The sequence below is a fragment of the Ursus arctos genome, unplaced genomic scaffold (assembly GCF_023065955.2).
Source record: "Ursus arctos isolate Adak ecotype North America unplaced genomic scaffold, UrsArc2.0 scaffold_10, whole genome shotgun sequence".
Lineage (NCBI taxonomy): Eukaryota > Metazoa > Chordata > Mammalia > Carnivora > Ursidae > Ursus > Ursus arctos.
Window position 1 is genome coordinate 51,628,350 of NW_026622764.1, and position 24,881 is coordinate 51,653,230.

At 44.5% G+C, this 24,881-nt stretch overlaps 1 protein-coding gene across 4 annotated transcripts in view; it reads right to left on the reverse strand.

Annotated features, from left to right (window-relative positions):
- The window catches only part of ENOX1 (ecto-NOX disulfide-thiol exchanger 1), a 539,166-nt gene that overhangs the window by 111,151 nt on the left and 403,134 nt on the right, over positions 1 to 24,881 (reverse strand). For all 4 annotated transcript variants that reach the window (XM_057308447.1, XM_057308444.1, XM_057308442.1 and 1 more), the window contains 2 exons: positions 10,628 to 10,734; positions 6,447 to 6,564 (listed from right to left, as the gene is read on the reverse strand). In XM_057308447.1, coding sequence (XP_057164430.1) covers positions 6,447 to 6,564; positions 10,628 to 10,734 — 225 coding nt within the window. The remainder of the gene's footprint in view (positions 1 to 6,446; positions 6,565 to 10,627; positions 10,735 to 24,881) is intronic.

The following is a 24,881-nucleotide window of genomic DNA, read 5'->3' on the forward strand; positions in this document are numbered from 1 at the left end:
CACCTGCCCATCAGCCCAAGCCCTTCACCAGGTCCCAGGGGCTCGTGTCACCACGCAAGAAGTCAGAGCTTAACAGAGCTGCAGCCTGCTTCCCAAATGCAGCTGGGACCCTGTGCGGGGCTGTCATGTCACACAGAAACCATTAAGAGAGCCACCCCCAGCTCCGAGGTAGCATGGACCAGATATAGACTCCTTGAGGTCCTCAGCGAGGGTTCTACTGGGTTTTTCAGGGGTACACACAGTTGCATGGTTCGAGTATTAAGGCAAAATCTGTGGTCTCCTAGACACAACACAATTTCAGCAGAACTAATCAATTTTACACGAAACACATGATTATGGAGCATTCGTGCCTATGTGAGAGATGTCAGGAATATGGCATTGCCGGGTACTATGTACAAATCAGATTATAAGGGGGGCTAAGCTTAAAGAGAGCTTAGGCTTCAAATGGGACTTTACAAAACAGACGAACAGTCTGGTTGGACAGGGGTGCTTCCATTACAAAGGAATCTTAGGCTTGAGGATCAATTTAATAGCATCTGTCTCTTGCATTTAAAAGGCAAAACAATTTACAAAAAAGAAATATTTGTACACTCTTGGAAAACATATCCTTTATGAAAAGGGAACTGTAACTGCACGCCAAATCAGGGAACTGCAAAATCTACCTGAAATAAACATTTCTTTGGTTTCCTTTGGTAAGATTAGCAAGATTTAAAAGGGAAGGGGGTTGGGGGATGTGCAGCCAAAGCCTTGGCTCCTTGAGAATGAAGCTCTATTTCAAGAGTTCAGGAATGAAGCAGGCTGCTCAGCCCACATCAGAAGATTTATTTCATCATCTTTCAGCCATATTGGTTTTAATTAATCACATTTCTTTGTTTGGCACTTGGATTCCCAGAAGACATTCTATTGTGGTTGAAAAGAAAAGGCTCGTCTTTAATTCAGCGGTAGTTGATGGACACACGCCGCTGCTCTATTTCTCCTTTGGGTTGTCATCGCATGTGAAAACAGAAGTCTGCTAACGGATTATCCTTCCATGCTTCCTCTCATTGCTGTTGCCTTGGGGGTCTGCTGGTGCCGGGAGCTCAGCACGGCTGTGGCCTCACTGAGTCATCTCACTTTTCACATCTGAGCGTTCTTGTCCCTCTGCCGAGTTCCGAGCAACTCCAGAGTAAGGCTGCAGTGTTTCCTAAAAGCTTCTACCATCCTTGGGTGACATGGCCCCCTTCAGCTGGCCCCCATGAGTCGGCGGTAGGACCCAGCTCTGGGGTCCAATGGCTCCTTCCTTCTGTGCCCAGGCTGGTGCCCAGGGCAGCAATAATCCTCTTCTCAGGCTTGTGACAAATTGTAATCTGTTGGGCATCCTTTATGTCTTTCAACAGCACTCTTGTACAGGAAATAAACTAAAGCAGAAAAAACGATGGCGGTCCTGGTGTTCAAAGAGATCAAGAGGAGGGGCGCCTGGGTGGCTCAGTCGGTTGAGCTTCTGACCCTTGGTTTTGGCTCAGGTCATGATCCCAGTGGGAATGTTGCTTCTCTCCCTCTTCCTCTGCCCCTACTCACCCCCCTTTAAAATAAATAAATTAAATAAATAAATCATTTTTCTTTTCTTTTTTTTTTTTTCTTTTAAGATTCATTTGAGGGAGAAAGAGGGAGAGAGAGCACGTGAGAGCACGTGAGAGCACATGAGCAGGGGGAGGGGCAGAGGAAGAGGAAGAGGGAGAAGCAGACTCTCCACTAAGCAGGGAGCCCGATGCAGGGTTAGATCCCAGGACCCTGAGATCTTGACCTGAGCCAAAGATAGACACTTAACGGACTACACCACCCAAGTGTCCCAAAAAATAAATAAATCTTAAAAAAACCCCAAAAACCAAGGAGATCAAGGGGATATCCAGAGAGAGCCTAATTGTTATTACTATTAATTTTTTTAACCTCAAGCTTCCAGCTACATGTAGAACTATTCAGACAGACTGGACACTGCTAATTCCAACTGCACTTGATCATGAGTCCCTAATTTGATTCAGTTAGCTGAAAGATTTGGGAAATCCTTGCTGGACGTCTCACTGAAATTAAAAAAAATAAATCTGTACCTACATGTGGTGAGTTTCCATGGCAAATCAACAACCCAGAGACACTTTCCATAATTAAAAGAGTATGTGCTCCTATAAACAGCTCAGAGTTTAAATGAGGTGTAATTAAAATCCAAGAACCTTTGTTTTTGCGTTATGAAATGTTTTAAGGATGGTCTATTATGAAAAGATATTTTAGTTTTACTCTTCTAAAATTTGTGTTCAATGTACAGTCTACACGCCCCATGTACTGGAGAAGGTGCATATGCTGGTTAGTGATACTTATTTGGTTTATACAGAATTTAAAGCAATTTAAGGCTTTAGAACATATTTGGCATGAGGATTTTAGGCATTTAGGCACTGTACTTTTATTGACTTAAAATGTTTATTTTTTCTCTTCAAAAAGTATCTCACTCTTGAGGGCAGGGTAGACTGTGTCTAGCCGTCTGCCTGTCTCCTGGGTCCACAGTGCCTTGAGCACAAGAAGGGCTTGACAAACGTTCGTTGATAATTAGAATGGTGCTGAGCCCCAGCTCTCTGGGCCATAGCCTATTCAGCGCGTGGCCCGGGATTCTGAGTGCATAGAAGTTCTGCACATCTTGGAGAAATGAATCACCCTTGTTTGAACAAGCTTCTTAATGCTTGCCATCTAAATCTAGAGCAAATGTTCTCAGGGTTACACCCTTCCCATCAACTTATGGGACAAAGACATCAAAAAGGCCAGAAGAAGGGGAATATGCAATTGAAGTCAACAAAATTCACTTACTTGGTGAAAAGCCCCCGGCCAGGTGCGGGAGGGTGACTGAGGCAAACGGAGCTCACAGTGACCGAGCCCGTGCGGTATGCTCCACGCTGTAGATACAGTTGGGAGGGCTCTACCCGCATTGACTCCACAGTGCTACAACTAACCTGTCTCCGCCACGGGAGGCCTTCCACTCTGGACAGACTTCCTCTTTTCTTCCCTCTTTCCCTGTGCACTCCTGCCCCACCCCCACTGCCAACCTGGAGGAGGGAGGAGAAGAGGAGCAATAGACCCAGATTTTAAATTTTTTAAATTCCAGTAAGAGGCAGACTTCGCGGCAATAAATCTGAATTTTTATCAAAAATTATCTTCATAGGCTTTGGAGCAGGATGCCAATCTTCTTGAATGAATGCTTCGATAAATCTGTCTTGATTTTCAAATTTATTAACAAAACTCATTTTCATTTTTATCGGCATCTTAGTTTTGCTCCAGCAAACTCCATTTCCCCTTTAAGAGGCAACCGATAAGGAACGGTGAACCGCCTGCCCAGGATTACAGGGTAGTGATGGCAGTATTGGGGAACTCTCTAGCCAAAGACACAGTGTAAGTTATTACGGGTGGTAAAAAGCAAAAGTACAATGCAATCTTCTTCATAACCAGAAGAACAGAGATATGCTGAAAAACACGGATTTAAAAAAAAAATATCCGAGCTATCACATACGTCCTCAACCAAAAAATCCTGTTCTTTCTAGAAACCAAACAAAGTCAATTCTCTCCGCCTCCTCCTCAGAAATAAAACCCGTGCCTGCAGGTTGGTCTCCGCTCCTGGAGGAAGCGAAGAGCAAGGGAGGCCGTGGTGGCCCCGCCTCACGCATCCTGCTGGAGGTGGCCTCACCACAGTCCTCTCAGGCAGGAAGCTCCACGAACGATGTTCTCCCCTGGAATTCCCAAGGAGTCTTCGGTCACCCACGGCCCAGGAGGTTGGAGGCAAAAGCTCACTGTTTCAGCAGAAAGAAGGAGGTCACGGGATTCTTTAAAGAACAGAGGAGTTTACCTCCAGGTCAGCCCTTGGCAATTCCCGCCAGTGGATTAGAGCACTAAGCTCTGAGCTGCCTGCTCCTGGGTGACCTGACCGACAGATGCCAGTTTGCACCTAAAATGAATGCGGAGTCAGGTGATGATACCACCTGAAAGGTGTGTTTCCCTCAGGCTGGAGGGCCTCAATCCCTCCCCTTGCAGCGACAATTTGCAGGAATCTGGCGGCAGCTTGGTCAGAAGACCACACGGGAATTCTTGCTGTCAGGCTGTGGCCCTGAATATGCTGGGCTGGAAGAAAAACAGCTGCTAGCCTCTCGGCAGGATCTTCAGGGCCCAGAGGAATAAAAAAGGTTAGTTGCTTTCCCTTCCCTCTAATTGGTCCTGAGTTCCCTCATAAACCACATGCCGAGTTCTCTGGTCCATCTCAGTTTTGAAAAGCATGAAAAAGACTTTGAAGTCCTGGGGACCTGGCGTTGGAACTCCAGTTCTTCCATCTCTTTCCGGCACTCGGTTTAGAACATGCCCTGTGCTGTGTGTACTCGTGCCCCTGACCAAGGAACAAGCCTGGAGAACTCAAAGTTCAGCTCCTGCTTTAGGCTCTTACCAAATGCCTGAAAAGCCAACAGAGATCTGGGAAACAGGCTCATCAGTGAAGCTTCCAGAGAAGATCTGGTGTCCCCGCTGAGCAAAGGGGTCTCTGACTTCTTCCACAGCAGAGCTCAGGGGCCGACCCTACTTGTCTCTGCTTGCTGCCATGGTCTCTAAGACTCCCCGTTGGAGCCTACTGTTCTGAGTCATTCTTACTCTTGTCTTCTTCTGAGCAGACTATGAAATTATACACATTCCTTACTTGGGAAATTGACAACTTGTTTAAAAAGAAATGTCACCCCCCCAAACAAACAAACAAACAAACAAACAAAAGCCACGGGTTCAAATAAGAATTTCTGATGGATTTGGTTCTTTTCTTCTACACCTACCTTATAAGAATGTTAAAGACCCAAGTTTCATGTAAACTTGGCCCTCATCTAGAAACTTCAAAAATGATGAAAGCTTTCTTGAGGGGGAAAAAAATTATTTATCGGAAGATCTCATTAAATTTAAGAAATTCACACTAAAACTCGCTCTTTTCTTTTGATAAATGAAGGTTTGCAGAATAGAGATTGCTGTCCTCAAATAAACAAGTCCAAGTCCAATAATCAAGCAGTCCCGAGAAATCTCATACCCACTTAATAAGAGACATACATTGACACATAAATGCTAGGTTCATTTTTCAGACAAAGGATATAGAGCTTCAAAAAAAAAATAGTGGCATGGTGCCTGCTTTTATGCTACGCTTCTAAAAGATGGAAATGAGTGGAATTTGAGGATGAAAGGGAAATTTTCTAAGGCATTGGCCCTGCAACTTTAGCACGCATCAGAATTCCTGGGAGGATTTAAATCACAGATTGCTGGATCTCACACCCGCACCGCTGCCTCCCCTAGAGTTTCTGATTCCTTAGGTACTGAGTAGGGCCCGAGAATTTACATTTCTAACAAGTTCCTAGGTGATGCTGATGGTGCCGGACTGGGGACCACACTTTTAAGAACCACTACCCTAATGAAATTAAAGTCCCTTCTGTATCTGTCTGGATGTACAGCATTTTCTTGTGATCGTCATTTACGCCCCTGGCCTTCTCTAAACTCTGGAGAAACAGAGTACCCTGACCACTGTGCTATCTTGCTGACCTGAGCATGTCAGAGTCTTGATTTTGGCGCTACCAACACATCAGCAAAGATTCTCTGTTCCTGTTCTCGATTTCGTTAGAGATCCTGAGACGGGTGAGTTATTTTAGTCCTGGGTACATATGAGGAGACAGGTCAAATCTACATGATCCCTCCGATTTCCCGTTTTGGAAATGATGGCACACTGTGGTCCTTCCCAGGCCCCTTAGACGGCATTGTTCCACTCAGCAAGCAGTCTCCCTTGGTGTCTCCCACATCTGAGCGAGCATTTCTCCTGCCTGCAATACTGAGAGATTAACATCTAATTTGAGGAGAGAGATTTCAATCAGCCTCACGGTTCAGGCAGAGCACATAAAGCACGGTTCTCTCTCAGCTTCCCTCCTTTTACAACTCAAGGAGTGATACTCCTTTCTTGGTACCAAATGGGGCCACCCCTTTGATTACAGGCTCGGTAGTGTTTATTGGAAAAATGTCTAATTCCCCAGCACATTGGTTCAGAGGCTAGAAAGCTTCTTCCGGGATTAAACAATTCCCACGTAAGAAGTACACTGACTGAAACCGAATTTTATGTGTATTTCAGCATCAGCGGTGGTTGCCATGCTCTGGAAAAGGATTTTTATGGGAATAGGCAAACATCCCTGAGAAAAGTACAACAGCCCAAGATCTACGGATGGAGAAACAACTGGAGTGATTTAAATCACACGTTCCTAAGGAGTTTGAAGTTCTATTAATAAAAGGCAGAGTCACTCAAAGATGAAAGTTTAGTATAACTCAAATAAAAGTGAGTTATGTGGCCGTTTCCCAATACACACGCCCCGTGTGAGATCTGGAAGAGCATGATGATGCCTCACCGGGGTGTGTGTGGCAGTCGTCAGCATTACCTGATTCATCGACTCGCATTTTTTTAGTAGGGCTGTCACAGTTCTCATCATCTGACATTTCCATTTCTTCTTCACGGCGGATGCCCATGAGCTGCTCACTCTGAGCGTTCCGGAGCTCCTGAAAGCAAAGGTAGGAGGATGTCAGAGTCACAGACACACGTCAACGTACCTTTTCCCAGTGGTCTTTTGGTGCGTTGCGACTGACATACGAATGCTTAGACTCAAAAGTGTTTCCCTCTCAAACACAGCCCTGCGTAGTCTGGAATGAAGTTCTGAGGGGGGTGGGGAGTGGAAAGACCCAGGGATAAATCCTGGCTCACCAGTGATGAGTCAGGGGGTCTTCAGCAAATTATTTCATCTCTTGGGTCTTAATTTCCTCATTTGCCGAAAAGGGGATAATAACATCACCTAGTAGGATTCCACAGAAACGCCTCTTGCCATGATGGGCACATAGGAGGGACTCAGAGCTAATCATAAGAAATATGCACGATGGCATTTATAAAAGGCCTTGTCGACCACTGGCCCACTATGTAAATTCAGGAATGTTTCTTCATCTCTCTTAACCTTGATTTACTCATTGGAGTACTGCGATAATAATAGTTTGGAGGATCAAATAAATTAATGCATGCAAAGCTCCTTAGCATTATGCTAGACACTTGCTTTGTTAAGTTGGTAACGTGGACCACTACAATTCTTCATGCAAAATAGTGCCCCCGTGGGGCGCCTGGGTCGCTCAGTTGGTTAAGTGTCTGCCTTCAGCTCAGGTCACGATCCCAGGGTCCTGGGATTGAGCCTGGGTGGGCTCCCTGCTCAGCGGTGGGGGGGAGGGTCTGCTTCTCCCTCTCCCTCTGCCCCTCCCCCACTCATGATTTCTCTCTAATAAATGAATAACCTCTTTAAAAAAAAAACAACAGTGCCCTACATTGTGTGTGTGCGCCCGTGTGTGGTCATATGCACACACCACTCAGACATCCGAATGGTAAAACGCAAAAGATGCTGGAGGACAAAATAAAACGGATGCCTTCGTTCTGGTGTTTCACGTCATCTTGTAGCGTTTTGTTGCGATCGTTGTTTTGACATCACTGAAAGATCTTAGGATCATATCTTACTTTCTTTACTAACTAGAGGGGCGACTGCAGTCAAAGAGTGCATGTGGAAACTCACTGTAAAAAGTAACGAGTCACAATAAATTTTTTATTCCCTTGCCTAAAAATCGGGACAGTCTAATTATTCATGGCAAGTAATTATATTATTTTGTACTGAGCTGAATATTGTGTATTTGTGAATCCTTATCAATTCTGTTCTCTTACATGTACTGTCCTTCATAAAACAAAACAAAACAAAACAAAACGGGAAGGACTACGTTATTCTTTTTCTTGCCACTGAAATTGAAGTCTCTAAATAAAAGTCAAAGAGTTAAAATAACTTTGCTTTATAATAAATCTCTGAATAACAATAAAACTAAATGACAACACCGAATGTGTTAACGGCATGATTTTCAACATCGTTCCAGTGCCCATTTGATGGATGTGCATATTTGATTGTGTTACAGGTTCTCTGAAGTCTCCTGTCTCCTTAGCTCACAGATTTTAACTGTAGTAGGACAAAAAGAAAATTACGTATTGCTAGCAGCGTTTGCGTGGTCAACTCTGAACCCTGGGAATCAGCACTGCAGAGGACAGGGAAAGGGGAGGGAGGGCAGAGGGTCAAGTTCCCTGAGAGAGGGACGCCCATCACAGGGAGTCTGGAGAGGCCACCACGATGATGGGCAAGGCCCCCTCACTTGACCACGGCACCCCGTGGGAAGAGGTGTCAATAACGCTGTAAATAACACCAGTGGGTCTTGGCGGCGGATGTCACCTGTGATTAGTGGGGACGTTTTTAGGTTGTGTACAGCTAATTTTTCTACTGACAAAGAACCCAGTTCCCAAAGAGGCGGCCTGAAAATACTTGAAACAAGGAAAAGTCAGGTGGAAGGAACAAATGAGGCTGAAAGGGCCTGTTGCTGAGTCCCCACAATTAATGACAGACTGTCATACTGTAGCTGTTCTTGTGGGGAACGGTGTGGGAAAGACAAAAAACTGGAGGGAAAAAAAAAAGAAGCCGAGGGTGTTTCCACAGGGTGCCTCTGGTTCAGCAGTAAATCGCTCGTACACTCTCATAAATCTGTAAAGGTGTTGCAGATAATTAACAGATGCTGTACATGGGAACGCAGAAAACATCAAGCCAATTATCAAGCTTATACGCAACAGAGAAATCATCCACAGTGTTAAATTACCAACTGGTATTTAATCAATTAAGCGACATGTAGGAGAGAAAATCAAAGGTAATTTAGAATTCTATTTCCTAGGATATCAAAAGAGGTGGTAGGAGTGGCAGGGAGGCACAAAGCCCCTTTGCAAAAGCACCTTTCAGGACCGCATGCATCCGTTTCTACTGCGCTGGGTGTACCGAGCAAAGCAAGCAGGCTTCCCCGGAACAAAGCTGGAAGCTTCGCGTGTCCTGCTCAGCAGCGGGGACCACGGCCCCCTGTTCCTTCAGGGACCCAGGGCGAGGGCAGGGGACCAGCAGGCGGGAAGTGTGATTTAGATCAATAACGGATGTTTCTAGCACTCACGTACTAATGACAGCCTTTTTATGGCCTGATCGTTAGCACAGTGCCACTTGCCTTTCCCTTAACATTTCTTTTAATCATGTTTGGTGTTTATGTGAAGGCAAAAAAAAAATAGATAAACAATTCATACACCCATTGTCCCCAAATCTGAATCACAGTTTATGGATTTCAATTTGTGTTTTCACAACCCTCGATTTGTATATTTCATCCTAAACGAGGACTCTGTCTCCTCCCGAAAATCACCCTTGACTCGGGTCTCGATTCAGTGCCTGGGAGAGCATCAGGTAAGCACCCTTTGTTTTTCTAGCCCCTGAAAAATTAAAGAGAAATCCCACATCCTCCTTACTCATAATCCTGAACAGAGGAACAGAATCAGTCACCAGCCACCTTCGTAAGTATTTGTGAACAAAATAAAAAATGCCCTTCTTAACAATAAATTGGACTAGCATTTTAAGTGTCCCATTATTGTGAAATCATTCAGTATTCGCCATAATAACAATGATAATAAAGACTTCATTTGGTATTCATGTGGCTGTTACATCTAGTGCCATTGGTATTCAGCTGTAATTCAGCATTAGTTAATGGGCACTTAACATGCTACCCAAATGATTGATATTATAGTACTTTGTGGTTCCTCAAACTCCATATAAAACACTTCTTTTACAAGTGTGAGCCCAAATCGTTAAGTAAACAAGCCTTACCTTCTATAAGTTTGGGGATTTTGAAAGAGGGGACTATCAGTTAGAGAACTTCAGTGTTAACATGCTAGAGATGGAGAGGCGTCCAAATGGAAAACATTCTCTCATTAAAAAAAAAAAAAAAAACAAAAAAAAAACAAAACGAATAAGCAAACAAAGATCGTATACTTACTTTTAAACGACAGGTTCAAAGCGTACACTACACTGCAGAGTTAAGAGTAACAGCTGCGCGACCAATGACTAATGACACATTCTGGTCGTTCTAGGTGGCAAGGAAGGCCAAGCTCTGGCCGCTTTCCTTGGGGTGGATACTCACACTTCGCACATGTATTGCTGGACCCTGGCTAGCCTGCACATCCGCTCCCCTGCACAGCGCTCTGGGGAGAGCTGGTCCATACCCGGCTGGCTAGCGCGGGGGACTAAGGCACTGTTTGTGATGGGAAGGCACAGAGGAAAGGCATACTTGCCATTTCTAGCCCACAGAGCAAACCATCATCATCACGTTGCAGAATACTGGAAAAAAAAAAAGCCTCCGTATTTATTTAAAAGCCAGTTTCTATTTTACATTACACTTTTCTTCCGAATAGGCAGGCAAAGTGTCTTGGCTTATTTCCGAGCTCTTTGCTATAAATGGGAGAGATGCTTTTCTCCCTTTGCAGGGGGAGAAAAACACTCTGTTTTCTAAGCATTAAGTCAGCTGCTCTTCTGGATAAGGCACAAGTCTGAGCTGGATTTGGAGCTGACAAGGCGACAGGACAATGGCACAACAGCTGCTCACTATAACCAAAACCGGAATGGCTGCAGCCACACTAGTCTCTGCCAATCCAGCTGTGTGATGGTGGTTAAAAAGTAATAATAAAATCACCAACCTCAGAATGCTTTCGCCAAATGTCTATGTTCTTGCGCTGAGCTTTCGAGAAATGGTCCCAAGCTTTTTGTCTGGTAGAAGCGTTGAAAACGGCCACAATCTGCTCAACTTTGGTGAACAAGGAAGTCAAACAAGACAAGTAATTTATGTTGTGATCACTATAGGGAAGCAAAGCAAAGACACTAGGAGTCTATGGATGATGTCACAGTAGAAATAACATCATCAATATCCATCCAATCTGTGCCTTTTTGTACTTACATTTTAGCAAGGTTGGGGAGGTCTCCCTTCAAGTCTGTCTCCATAACTTTAGGTTAAAACAAATTCTAAATACGACTGGGAAGAGTTCATGGGCTTATGCTTCCAAGCACTCCACAGCTCTTGTTCAAAAATGTGACTTGGTATGTCTAGATACCTACATCTACAGATACAGATCTGGTGTTGGCATACAGATACAGATAGACGGATAGAGTAGTGCCTGGGTTGGGGGCTCAGAGGTGAAGCCAGGGTGGAGCGGCTGAATTAGGAAGAGCCAAACACTTATCTTTCTCTTTTTTGGTCTCCATCTCAAGGACTCAGCTGCAGTCCTCTGAAGACATTACCACCTCCAAGTTCCAAGCTGGGGCAATGAGTAGGTGTTTCATATTGCCCCTCAGTCTCAAGGGCCATTTTTACTCCTTGGCTTTCTCCTTCCCACCCCTCGCCCTCCCAGCCCCTGCACCCGCTGCAGTCAGCCCTCCAGCCCTCTGGAGGGGAGCAGGAGCCATAGCCTCCACCGCAAGACAGACGGAGGCTCACCCAACCAGCGGTACAGGCATGCAGATGGCATTTCAACACTAGGGGCACCCTCTGTAGTTCATCAGGACCACATACCGTTCTGCTCTGCCATTTCCGCTTTCATAAGGCTGTCCTCCCAAACCCCTTCAAGTCCTAACTCTCTCACTTTGACTTCATTTCGCACTTTTGTGGCTCCCAGGCAGAGGGCTACTGGAATGATACATGTTGTGGGGCTGTGGACAAAGCTCCACAGAGAAAGGGAGGAGCTCTTCGTGGTGGATGTTAGGGTGGGCCAACCAACTGCAGATCCAATCTTGCTTAAACAGTTATTGATCTCATAAGCATGGGATTAAGGAAATTATAGCACTGAATTAACCATATGTTTAAACCTGAATTTCTGAATGTTTAGTTAGGAAGGCACAGTTAGAATTAGCTTCTCATGGATGTTAATACTCTATCTAAACATAAATCCTTCTTAAGTGATTCCCAAGGCTCTATTATAAAAAAGGGCATCAAAGATCTTCCAAATCTTCCAGGTGTCCGAAGTATGGCAAAGAGTAATAGCATAATCCCCGCAGAACTAACACCTGGTGCCACAATTTAAAAAATTAGCCCACAGAATGAACAAGTATGTGATGGAGCAGAGGCGGAAAGTAGATTCTGTTCACTTACACGTTGTAAATATCTTATAATGCTAATGAGCAACCACTTCCCAATCAATGGGTAATTCTCACAGAGGCTTTGATGTTTACTCTTTTCTACCTTGAGAGAATCCCAACTCCAAACCTGCTTATTTATCCAACTTTATCATCAGGTCACATGATGAACTGGTTGCACTTAATTTGTAACGGGAGGACGTGCTGTCACCTTCGCCCACACTCTCCACGCGTACATGTGGCTCCCCTCCCTGACCTCATCTGGAAGAAGTCACACTGCCAGGCCAGCCACTTTGACTGCTCCAAGTGCTGACGTTCCCCTGACCTCCGGCTCCCAGGCCTCTGCGGGGCCCCACTGCTGGTGGAGGACTAGCTCCCCCCTGCTTTCTGTTGTTTTGTCTGCATGCAGACTGGAGTCGTGGGGGACTTCAGGCTAGCTTCTGCACGGGCAACACAGAGCAGTCAGCCCAATAGGCAGTGGGGAAATTCACGGTCAGATGAGATTATCTGGCAGGGGTGGTAATCATGAGACAGTTTAAGAGTAACGGACCCCATTGCTTTAAGAATAGAGCTTTCAATAGGCATCATTTAGAAGAGTGAGAACTGTGGTATCCATAGGGGAAGGGGCAGTATTTGGCTGAGTATTTGGGTGGTGATAGTCAAAATGCCGCCATCTATCAAGAAAGGCTGTGAATAAAGAGGATACACTAGAGAGAAAATTCCCTGTTCATATATGTGTGTAAGGAGTAAGGAGAAGGTAAGAGAGGCCAGTAATACCTATGGAAGCATACAGAAGGGAAAGCACTTAGAAGAAAGACCCAATGGCCAAATACAAACAAGTTCAAGGGTAAAAATAGATCCTCTAATATCTACTCAAGCCATGTACCACTGCAGATGTTTCCAGTTTGAGGCAAAGTGCCTCAGTTACTCAGAACATGTTGTCACCATATCCGAGGGCATACTTTCACTTCAATCATCCATCCACCCACCCTTTCATACCGCAAACATCTGAGATCCTCCAGTTAGCAAGCACTTGACTGACTGCTAGAAACATATAATTAAGACAGCGCCTGCCCTTGATGAGATCACAGTCTCTAGGGAAAAAGAAAGATAATTAATTATCCTGAACAAGAGAAGTATGGATGATGGTATGGGGATACAGTAGGGGGAGTCAGGAAACACCCCCCAAAGAAGGCATCATTGTTGCTAGGTCTTAAATGATGAATCAATGCTTGCTCCCCAGTTCAAAGGATGGTATGGAGTCATGAAAGGACTTTGTAGGGTTGGGGCTGGGTGAGAATGGATCAGGAAGGACAGTGGATGCTAAGCCTGCTGGCGAGCTTTATAGTGTAGCCTTAGGACGCACACATCTGAGTAGGATTTGTTCAGGAGAAATGATGAAGGCTTGAGTTAAAGCAGAGCGCGGACATAGAGGCAGCGGCAAGGAGTCATGTGATGGAGCAGAGCTGATAGCACAAGTGGCTGACTTGCTATGAGGAAGAAGAAGGGGAGACAAGAATGGCTCAGGCTTGGGAAGTACATCAGAGACCAAGAGGACAAGCAGAGGGGGAGGTCTGGGAGAGAAGGTAAAGAGTTTGCTTTTGAACACGCTGAATTCGGCATGCCTGAAGGTCACCTAGGTGGAGCTGAAACACTTCCTGGGGTTCAGAAAGAAGTCAAGACTCAAAACAGGTCTTAAATTTTCTGGACTATTCTCAATTTCGGGCAATTGTGTTCTTTTCAGTATGGTAATTAATTAAAAGCAAAACTAAATGTGGCTAACTTTATACTTCTTATTAAGTTTCATACTTTTCCCACACATATGAACAAATAATAAAGAACCCCCCAAAACCAAAAACTGTGGAACTCAGTTTAGGCTTAAAAAATATTCTCATAGCGTTTCCAAGGCCCGGTTGACTTCTCTCATTTCTGCGCAGACTGCCCCCAACCAGCCATTTGTCTTGCGAATGAAAGTTCTTGGGCACACAGAAGGACTAAGAAAGAGTGCTTGGATCAGCAGGAATTCATCATCATTAGGGAAAAACCACCTCAAAGAGTATGCCTTAATGAATGTGATTCAAAGACAGCAGGTTTTCAAAATCATAAATCAGGATGACCGCTGGTGGTGATGTCACAGGTAAAGACCATACACTTTTTTTTTTTTTAAAGATTTTTAAAAGAGAGCAAGTGCATGAGTAAGAGGGGCAGAGGAAGAGGGAGAGAGAGTCTGAAGGCGCTCCGGACTCGGGGCTCAATCTCTCAACCCTGAGATTAGGACCTGATCCGAAACCAAGAGTCGGACACTCAACCGACCATGCCACCAGGGGCCCCAGCATACACTCTTCATTGTCTCCAGCAGGGAACACCAAAGAGCCAGTCCACGAATTTGACCACCACTCACTACTTTCCTGGTACAAAATTCACGCTAATTGTCCTATAGACTATAAAACTACAAGTGGTTACTAACTAAATTGAATGTTTAAAATTCTACCTAAGGCGTGCCTGGGTGGCTCGGTCAGTGAAGCATTTGCCTTCAGCTCAGGTCATGATCTCCGGGTCCTGGGATTGAGCCCCGCATCGGGCTCCTTGCTCAGTAGCGAGTCTGCTTCTCCCTTTTCCTCACCCTCTGTGCTCTCCCTTTCCCTCAAATGAATAAATAAAATCTTTAAAAAAATAAAAGAAATAAAATAAAATAAAATAAAATAAAATAAAATAAAACAAAACAAAATAAAATAAAATTCTACCTAAAAGCTCAGAGAAGAGATGGTATTGGCATTTGTTCAGAAAAGCAGCTTATAGAAGAACAAATTCAGATCAATCCCAACCCGTGCCGGTACCACCCCCAGTGGGCTAGAGACTGCTGGCTCCAAGGCCCCACTTGAGCCTGGATCAGCTATACACTTAAATATTTTTGAAGTACTATCAAAAGAAAGAGATCAGTCAGAAAATTTAAATCTACCTTCACACACCTTGCAAATTTCCCCCAGCCCACTGCCAAATTGTACATTTTAAGTGTTTTGCCTAAATTAAGTTATTTGAGAATCATGAAAAAATCAAAAGTGATTTTTCACCAGTACGTTTGAATGTCAGTCTTAGATGTCACACTAGAGTCACTAACATATATCCAGCAGGTATAAGTGAACCTGAGGGAAGGATAATAGAGCTTTGATGAAATTGCTAATCACTCTTTGCAGCTGCAAGCCCCTTGTTAAAAGATGAACTGAGGTCTATCAAAAATTTCAAGAGTTTACTTGAGCAAAAATCGATGGAATCAGGCAGTGCCAAACCGGAAGTGGTTAGGAGCGCTCCCCTGCCCGGCAGGAGCTGGGAACAGGTTTTTCTAGAGAAAAGGCAGAAGCAAAGCAAGGAAATCACGGATTGGTCACAGCTTCAAGTCTAGTTGGCTCCTTGTGACTGGTTGTCCTTAGGTTTTGATTTTGTAACTTTCAGGCATTCGGAGGCTTGGATTTGTGTTTGCTTCCGTACGCCACCACATTAGGGCCACCTCTGTCTGGGTTCTCCCTGTTTCATTAATTTAATATCCTACTAGTGATTATTCATTCTCTTGTCCGTGTGCATGTAAAAAGACCCCCCCACACACACACATAACACATACACATATGTGCATATGGTCTTCAGAATTTTTTTTTTAAATCCGTAAGACTAAGTAATTTAATAATTTTTTTTAAAATACTTTTCACCACCTCAAAATGTTTGGACATCTGCTGAGTTCAGAACGTACTCCTCACTTGGAAGAAAACTTTGTAAATTATCTTTAGAATCACTTGCCTTCAGTCTAAGGGAAAGAAAGCTCAGAACAGGACACCCATTTACCCAGAAACAGGCCCCATTTAAACAAGCTCTCTGGGGGGCGCCTGGGGGGCTCAGTCGGTGAAGCCTCTGCCTTTGGCTCAGGTCATGATTCCAGGGTCCTGAGATCAAGCCCCACATTGAGCCTCACATCGGGCTCCCTGCTCAGGGGGGAGCCTGCTTCTCCCTCTGCCTGCTGCTCCCCCTGCTTGTGCTCTCTCTCTCTCTGGCATATAAATAAATAAAATATATAAAAATAAAAAATAAAATAAAATAAAATAAAATAAAATAAAATAAAATAAAATAAAATAAAATAAAATAAACAAACTCTCTGGGAAGGAGCGGAGCACCAAGCACAAAACCTCAGATTTCCAGGCTGCACAAGGCTCCGGAATTCTGAGCTCTGGGCAGAAAAGCCTTGGAAGCACGGAAGAGGAAGGTCAGGCTCCTCCGAAGAAGACAAACACAGCCCTTTCTCTTCCTTGTCCTCCTGACTGCGTTCTTCCTCAGGGTCCTCCACTTCCTATGTCTTGTGCTCCAGCTAAATAGCTGTGAAAGAGCCTTCAATCCCTTTAGTGTCGCAAATACCTGGAGAAACTTAAGTCCTTACAGGCAGAAGGCTTGCCTAAATCACGCATCTCAAACAAATCTTCCAAGCTCAATTTTTGTTTTTAATGTTATCTGGGCTCATCATAGAGCCTAACTCTGTAGGGCTCCGAGGAAATTTGGTTTTCCTTTAAGGGATGACGTTTTTCCACATCCCCTATGAAGAGCTCAGAAAAGATGTTCAAAGAAAGGCACATCACTAATGAAACAGTTGACCTCCCCTCCCTGGCTTGTTACTGTTGTTTTTAAATCCTAAAGGCTAGGGCAGAATTGATGAGTCTTGGCTCCGGACTGAAGAATTATAACGGAGGAAATGCGGTAAGTGATTCAGGCTCTCAGGACGCCCAGAGGAGCAAGACAAAGCCAGGGGGAGGAGCGGTGAGTGTCGGCAGGGGCTGGGGAAGCTGCAAGAAGAGACTCCCGGAGAGATTCCTGCTACTCACTCTGGGTCCTGAGCACAGACGAGCCTGCCAGTCAGCCTGGCAGGACGCCCAGGAAATAGAGAATTAACACGGTCAGACCCATACATTAGGGAGGCATGGACTGGAATTTCAAGTTGAGGAGGAAAAAGGGCACTCTGGGGTTTTCTCTTGAGATGAGTGAGAAAGCACTGCTGCGTGACACTGTGAATCCATTAGAGCCGTGTTAACCTGTGGCCAGGACGCCACAAGCAGGCATCACGTTCCTTAACTTCCTGGCTAGATGACGCCAGATAGTTGGTTGACGCTAGATCTTTGGCGGGGATGGGGATGGAGACAGAAAGAAAGAGAAACATGGTGATCAAATTATAAAAGAAAAAAAAAAAAAGAAATAGGATGCCTTTAGCCAATTTCGAGTAAGCAGGGAATGGGATATGATTCAAATAAATGGTTAAGATATTTGACAGATGGTGACTTCTTGAACTTTGTGTAAATCCCAATACGTTTCAGGAACTGTAGATCCCCTTACTAATGCATATATTCAAACATTTTCAGAAGTATCAAAACAAAAATCTATGAGAATATTACAATTTTAATGGTTCCTTATAATATGCAGCATTTATTAGGCTTTTAAAATCCAATAAATCCCCCTGTGTAAATTATCCCTATTGACTAAATAAAAGTAATTGATGTATATGAGAAAAAAGGAACAAAACAAAATGTAAAAGGCTACCTTCCCATCCTGGCTGCCTCCCATCCAGTTTCTCTCTTTAAAGGTAACCACTCTTACAGATTCTAGCATCGCCATCCGAAGAAAAACCTTATGCACAAAGTATAGACGGTCTATTTTTCTATGTATAACCTTTCTTTCTTTACACACAAGTGCTAATATTACATACACTGTGCTGAAACTTGCTCTTTTTCACTTCACATATCTTGGAAATCTACTGATACGCATGTCAAAGGCATACTTTGCTTCACTGTGCTTCCTTTTATTACACTTCACAGGCGATTGTGTATTTTTACAAACTGAAGGCTCGTGGCAACTCTGTGTCCAGAGTCTACCAACAGCATTTTTCCAACAGCATTTCTTCACTGCATGTCCCTGTGCCATATTTTGGTAATTCTTGCAGTATTTCAAACTTTTCATCATTATTATATTTGTTATAATGATACTGGTCAGGGATTGTTAATGTTACTACTGTAATTGTTTTGGGGTGCTGCAAACCATACCCACGTAAGATGGTGAACTTATCAAATCTTACTGCTCCACGGACTGGCTGTTCCCCCGTCTCTCTCCCTCTCCTGGGGTCTCCCTAGCTCCTGAGACACACAATATTGAAATTAGGCCAGTTATTAACCCTACAATGGCCTCTAAGTGTTCAAGTAAAAGGAAGAGTCAACTGATGTGGCAAGCTTCACTGCGGTCTTATTTTAAGAAACTACCCCAACCACCCCAGCCCTCAGCAAGCACCAATCTGATCAGTCAGCAGCCCTCAACAACGAGGCAAGACCCTCCGTCAGCAAAAAGATTATAACTCCCTGAAAACTCAGATGGTTAGCATTTTGTAACCACAAAGTGTTTTTATTTTTATTTTATCTTATTTTATGCTTTTAGAGAGGGAGAGAGAGAAAACCTTAAGCAGGCTCCTTGCCCAGCAAAGAACTCATGACCCTGAGATCATGATCTGAGCCAAAATCAAGAGTCAGATGCTTAACTGACTGAGCCAGCCGGGCGCCCCAGCCACAAAGTACTTTTTAATCAGGGTATGTACACTGTTTTTGTAGACATAACGCTGTTGCACACTTAATAGACTATAACAGTGTAAGTACACCTTTTATGTGCACTGGGCCACCAAAAATTCACTGTGCTCACTTTATTGTGATATTCCCTTTACGGTGGGAGTCTGGAACTGAGCTCACAGGATCTCTGGGGTATTCCTGTGTTAATAAGGCTGCAATGAACATCCTCAGACATATCTTTTGACATTTTTATCTAAGTGTCTTTATAAGAAATTCTTAGCAGTGGAACAGATAAAAGAGTATCTGAATTTTAAATTTTTGAGAGCTACTGCCAAACTGCACTCCAATTTCATGCCTACTAAGTATTTTACGAAAAAACTGGATGTTGGTACCTTTTAATGCCCTTCACCCATTTCCTGTACCTCTACCCTCTGCCTCTGGCAACCATTAATCCTGTAGAATGTTTTAACAAGCTTTCCAGGTCATTCCAATGAATGCTGAAGTTTGAGAACCTCTGATTTAAAAATTATCTCATTTAAATTTCCCAGTAACCCTCTGGGGCTGGTGCTTCCATTATGCCCATTTCACAGATAAAGAAATAGATTCCCAGAGAGGTATAATTACTTGTCCAAGGTCATATACTTAGCAAGTGGTGAAACTGGCAATGGAATTGTATCCTCTCAACTTCAAATTATGTGTATCTGACCCTGGAACAATGGGGCGGGGTGAGGAACACTGACCCCCCCCCCCAGTTAAAATCGCATATAGCTTTTGACTCCCCCAAAACGTAATAGCCTCCTATTTACGGTTTACAAAATAGCTGATCAACACATATTTTGTATGTTATATGTATTACATACTGTATTCTTACAATAAAGGAGGCTAGAGAAAAACGTTAAGAAAATCATAAGAGAAAATACATTTACAGTAGTACTGTACTATATTGAAAAAATTTGTGGACCAGCACAGTTCAAACCCATGTTGTTCAAGGTCAACTGTATTTATAAGCATTCGTTTGTGTATTTATACTATGGGCCAAAGTCTCATGAGCACTGGGGGGTGTATCATGCCAGGCACTGTACTGGGTGCTGGGGGTAGGGAGATCCAAAGATGCTGCTGGTCCTTGCAGCCCTGGGGGGAGACAGCCATGGACAGGACAGAGTCACAGGAGGAAAAGAAGCCTGCAGAGAGCACCAAAGGAGGCAGGAAAGGCTTGGAGGACCCCTGGGCCAAAACTTAAGGTATGTAGCATTATCTAAAATGAAGAAGCCAAATAGTTGAGATTGTCATGGGGCAGGAAGCTGACGGACCCCTCTCTAAAAGTGTACCGAGGAATCTGAAAGGCAGTGAAGAGAAGAAACAATGTCTGCAAAGGGCCCCTACTTCTTGTGTGTCTCCCAGACTGGTAGTGACTCCCTCTGCGTGTGCCCTAGCACACAGCATCTAAAATGCACTCCGCCCTACTTCTGTTCATCACTTTTGTCGGATAATGAACCACAGCAGGGGAAACCTGACGAGGTGGGGCACAGATGAGGGAGTGCTTTTAGGACTGTGACACCGTGGGCCTGCCTGTGAGCTTCCGCGGGGAGGGAGAGCCAGGAAACCTGTGTCGTGGGTAAAGTCTGAGCTCCACCGTCAAGCAGCCGTTTGGCCTGAAGAAAGCCTCTATGTTTGAGGCCCAGAGCAAAAGGGGATGGACTAGCCATTTCTAAATATCCTCCCCAGCTCTGTGATCCTACAGAAGACGGGTCAGCAAGCTTTTTCCGCAAAGAAACAGGAAATATTTTTGGCTTTGTGGGTCATACGACTACCCTTCCAGAAAAGGTGTCTACAAACCTAAGCAGTTTATGTCCTTAAATAACAGTCCTCTCACTTTGTGGCTACACTCTCATGATCCTCCCTGGGCACAATTTTCCTTTGCTTGGGCATGGACACCAACTTGTACTTCTCCCTCAGTTGCACAGAAGAGTCCAGAACACATCATATCTGCCTTAAAGTAACTGTACCGACACCTCACTTTTCCTCAGATCTAGTTTGAAAGTGTCTTGGCTTTAAAAAGTTTTTGTGAAAAAAAAAAAATGTTTGCACGTGGATTCTTTCCCAAGTAGCTCCGAGACTGCTTCCTCACAGCCTATCCCCTCTTCCTCCATGCCCCCTCCCCCACCACACACACCTCTTCCTTACACTTGGCGGTGGCTTCTTTTCCAGTCCCTACAAGTGGGCTCGTATCAAGATAGTGGGATAGGCTGGTGATGGGTAGTAAGGAGGGCACGTATTGCATAGTGCACTGGGTATTATACGCAACTAATGAATCATGGAACTTAAAAAACAACAACAAAGACAGACAATGGGGTTTCATCTCTAGCTCCCCAAAGTTCTGTCTTTCCTAAATTGCTGTGCTCTTCATGTAACACATACTACGTTAGCTCTTGAAATCTAGCCTTCCACAATTCCTTATGATTCCAGAGTGTAAGGTTTAATTTCTGTCTCTTATTTTGCTATCAGTAAAACATTTGTTTTTCATGTTATTATCGTAGTGGTATTACTTGGCTCAGTACCTATATTTTCAGTGAGACTGCGAGGAGAGAGACCAAAAAAGGCTCAGCTCAGCTCTGGCAGGCTTCCAGTATCCTCTCCTATTGGTTTTGCTATCCTGTGAAGTAGGAAATTCTGCGCTCATTCTTGATTTGGAAGTTCTTATAAAAAATATTTTCTCTGGACATTTACTCCCTGAGAGCAAATAGGTATTTTTTTTTTTTTAATGAAAATAACGCTTCCAGCACTTAAAACACTGGCAAATATAGCCATCAGTATGATTTGGAGGAGAAACAGAAAACCTGCCGAGCTGCGAAAGCAGTTAGGGGGAATTTTTTTCCCATGGATGAACGATAGCAATGACGACCACAGACACAGAAAACATTTTAACACTTCATAAAATTCCTTTCCGACAGCAGGAACATAGAAGCCAAATTTCCCTTGGCAGAAATAAAAAAAAAAATGTTTAGCTGAGATGTTCCTAAGAAGTGAATGGTTTCAGAAAGAGCTTTTCAGGCAGAAGAAATGTGGATGATGACACCCATCTGTCTGAAAGGGGGGTCACGGTCCACAGGAAGATCAGAGACCCCTCATCTGTCACTCCAGCGCTCCGTGCACTACTCGGTACTTAACAGGGGCCCAGTAAATATTTGTGGGTGAATTTCATCATTCATTCAAACACCCGAGGCTTTTAAGATGTTAGTCAAGAAAACAGATGAGGACGTGACGGAGGAGACCTGTCTACAGTCTGCAGCACTGCCCGGGTGCCGCACACACACTCCCGGGGTTGGAATGTGGCTTGAAATTTGCAGGGCCGCCCTGCAGACACAACCTCCAGAGAGAGGCAGAAACAGGGCACACGCCTGGGAGGATATTGGATCCACTGTTCTGTGATCAGCGAAGGAGCTTTCGGCATCCTGGCTGGGTCCCTGCAGAGAGGCTGGCTCTGTTTCAGATATTCAGAAAAAAAAGGGCTCAAAGTCACTGACGTGATAAGCACTGCAGAATTTTTGGAATGGGAATGGGCTTTAGGCAGGGGGGGGGGGGCTGTCTGGTCAAACCTGTCCACTACTGAACAGATGGGGAAACTGAGACTCGGGATGCTCAGCAGACTGCCCTAAAGTCACCTGGCTACCTGATGGTCCGGCCGGGATTAGAACCAGGATCTCCTCGGGCCCAGTCAACAGCCTCTCCCCTGTTTGCCATTTTCAAGATCTAAGATGACGGTTGCATTGTTTCCTATCATAAACATGCAAAGCAAATGTGCATGGTTGGTCTAAGCTTTCCCATCTCCAGGTTAAAGTAAGATTAATAACAGGACTGGCATAGCACTCCTGCAGGATTCTCAGCTGAAGAATATTCTACTTGAAGGAGGTTGGCATATTGGAGCAAAGTCAGCCGAGATCATGGCTTATTCAAAAACCCCAACATTTAGAATGTGTCTTGCCGTTTTTAGGCTCCAGCCCAATTTCTGATACCACCTTCATGTCCGTCTATGATCTCTGATCAACAGCCAATAGTTGTACTGAGGTCTCTGCTATGCTGTGGGAGTAGTGTCCTCTGTGTCTCTGTTTAGCCTAAAGCCTTGCTAGAAGAAAAAACAAAAATCCCACATGAGATAATTAGCAAAGAATTAAATGCTCAAGGGGTTAGGGAGCGTGTTAATAAGCACCATGGAGGGTAGAAGAGGAGGCCAGGGGCAGGAGCTATACTAGAAGCATGTGTGGCAGAGGCCGGGCTCCAGTTCTGGCCTGGGGCGGAGGGAAATACCTGAGGCAAGGGCTGTAGCGTAGGCATCCGCGTGGAGGGGGGAGAGGGCAGTGCTAGAGGCAAAGGCTTCATTTCCTAACCAGACAGCAGCATTTATATTCCGTGTGAAGCCAGCGCGGAACATCACTGAACACTTCTTCAACTCCACCTGTACGCTAGAAATTTACAGCTATGATATCCGCCTCTGCTCATTTTCACTGTTCATAAAAACACACATAAGCACGGTGGTAGACAGCTAACTGTGCAATGGGCCAAGTGTCCTGGGTTCTAATCTGTCCGTAAACTGCTAAATGACCAAGGCCTCTCACGTCTGCTCTAGAACCTCAGTTTCCTCCTCTCGAAAATGAGAGGGTGTGAGACAACAGGTCTCTGAGGTCCCCTCCCGCTCTGACATTCTACAGTTTCTACTTTGCAGTCCTGCTCATTATATTGATGGCACGCATTCTTAAATTAATATTAATAAACCCTTCTCCACTGCCGTCTGCTTTCCCAATTGCCTTTCCCCCACGTTACTCCCTTACTTCTCTTCTCTCTTACTGGGAAGCGTGTTGGGGAAGTACCAAAGTGGGGATATCATGGAGTGTTTAAATTTTCATTAGATGAGTGTGTGCTGTAACAAGGCATGCACAATTGATCATCTTGGCATGCATATTAATAATTGAATGCTGTGGTACATGCTTCCTGAACTTCATAAACAGCTCCTCTCCGAGCTTGGAAATGACAAGCTTTGCTCGTAACTGAGAAACTGAAAGTGGGCAGCCTGTGGGGAGTGCCTATGAAGTATACATTTTTAAAAAGCAAAGAAGGTCAAAACCCCAAAGTCTCTCAGTCGGGAAAACTACGGAAGTTTTCTGCCAAATGGACGGGTAAAGAAATGACATAAACCTGAGTCAAGGATGACCTAAGGATAAGATGACCTAAGAGTGCGATGATTCACCTGTGCTGACATTTTTTTTTCCTCTTTCTTCTCTTTCTTCTATATCTAGCAGATGAGATCTACCCAGCTGGCCGGAAAAGATGAGAGCCCCAGCTGCCACACTGGGATGGATGGCGTCCTCAGCTAACATCGTTCATGACTGCGCATCCGTGGTCGGAAGTAAAAAATGATCCCAAACAGAAGTGAATGGATGTCGAGCTCCCCAAACTCTTGGGTGCGTGAGGGGCTGCCCCTTGATGCTGAAAGCCAAGGCTCAGACGGAAACGAGGCCTGCTTGATAATGTTTAATAGCTGGTCCTGGGGTGAAGACCAGAGATACGAGAAAGCTTAGAACTCAAACAAATGCTCGTAGGAGTGAACACCAACAAGGCTGGAAGGTGAATACTGGACCTTGATGTAAATCCTGAAATAAATCACAACTTTTTCTTTATGTTATTATTCATGGCTCTTGATTTTTGTTCCCCCTTGAGCAAATGCTATCTGCTCAAATATGAAAGCAAGGACACATATGACAAGCAAAGCAAGGATGGGTGCATCTAACCCGGTTTAATGGACTAACGCTTAATGAAATTTCCCTTCTCCTATTTCCAGTAAAATCTATCTAGGGACCCAAACTTTTACCGTGCTTGGAGCTTTGCAAAAATCAGCCTGCACTTCTCTGGAAGTTGTTAAATGTCCCTCCCTTCCGGACACCAGGCCAGCCCCACCTGCTGTAATAAGCCCGCTCATCAATATACTTGCTTTCAAATTGCCTCAGAACAATTTCCTGACACTCGTGGCTATCCAACGGAGAGACCACTGCTTGCTGCTATGGAGAAGGGCGCTGGCGCTGTGGAGGTCTTTTATGTGGGAGGGTGCACTCGTGCTAACTGCCAAACAACCAGATTCCAGCCCCATAGGAGAAAGAAAACTGAGATGCCATTCCTGAATTTTCATGCTTAACAATCGTGATCTAATTCTAAATGAGAAAGCCGAAGTGGGGTTCCTGCGGTGTTTTCCAGAAGT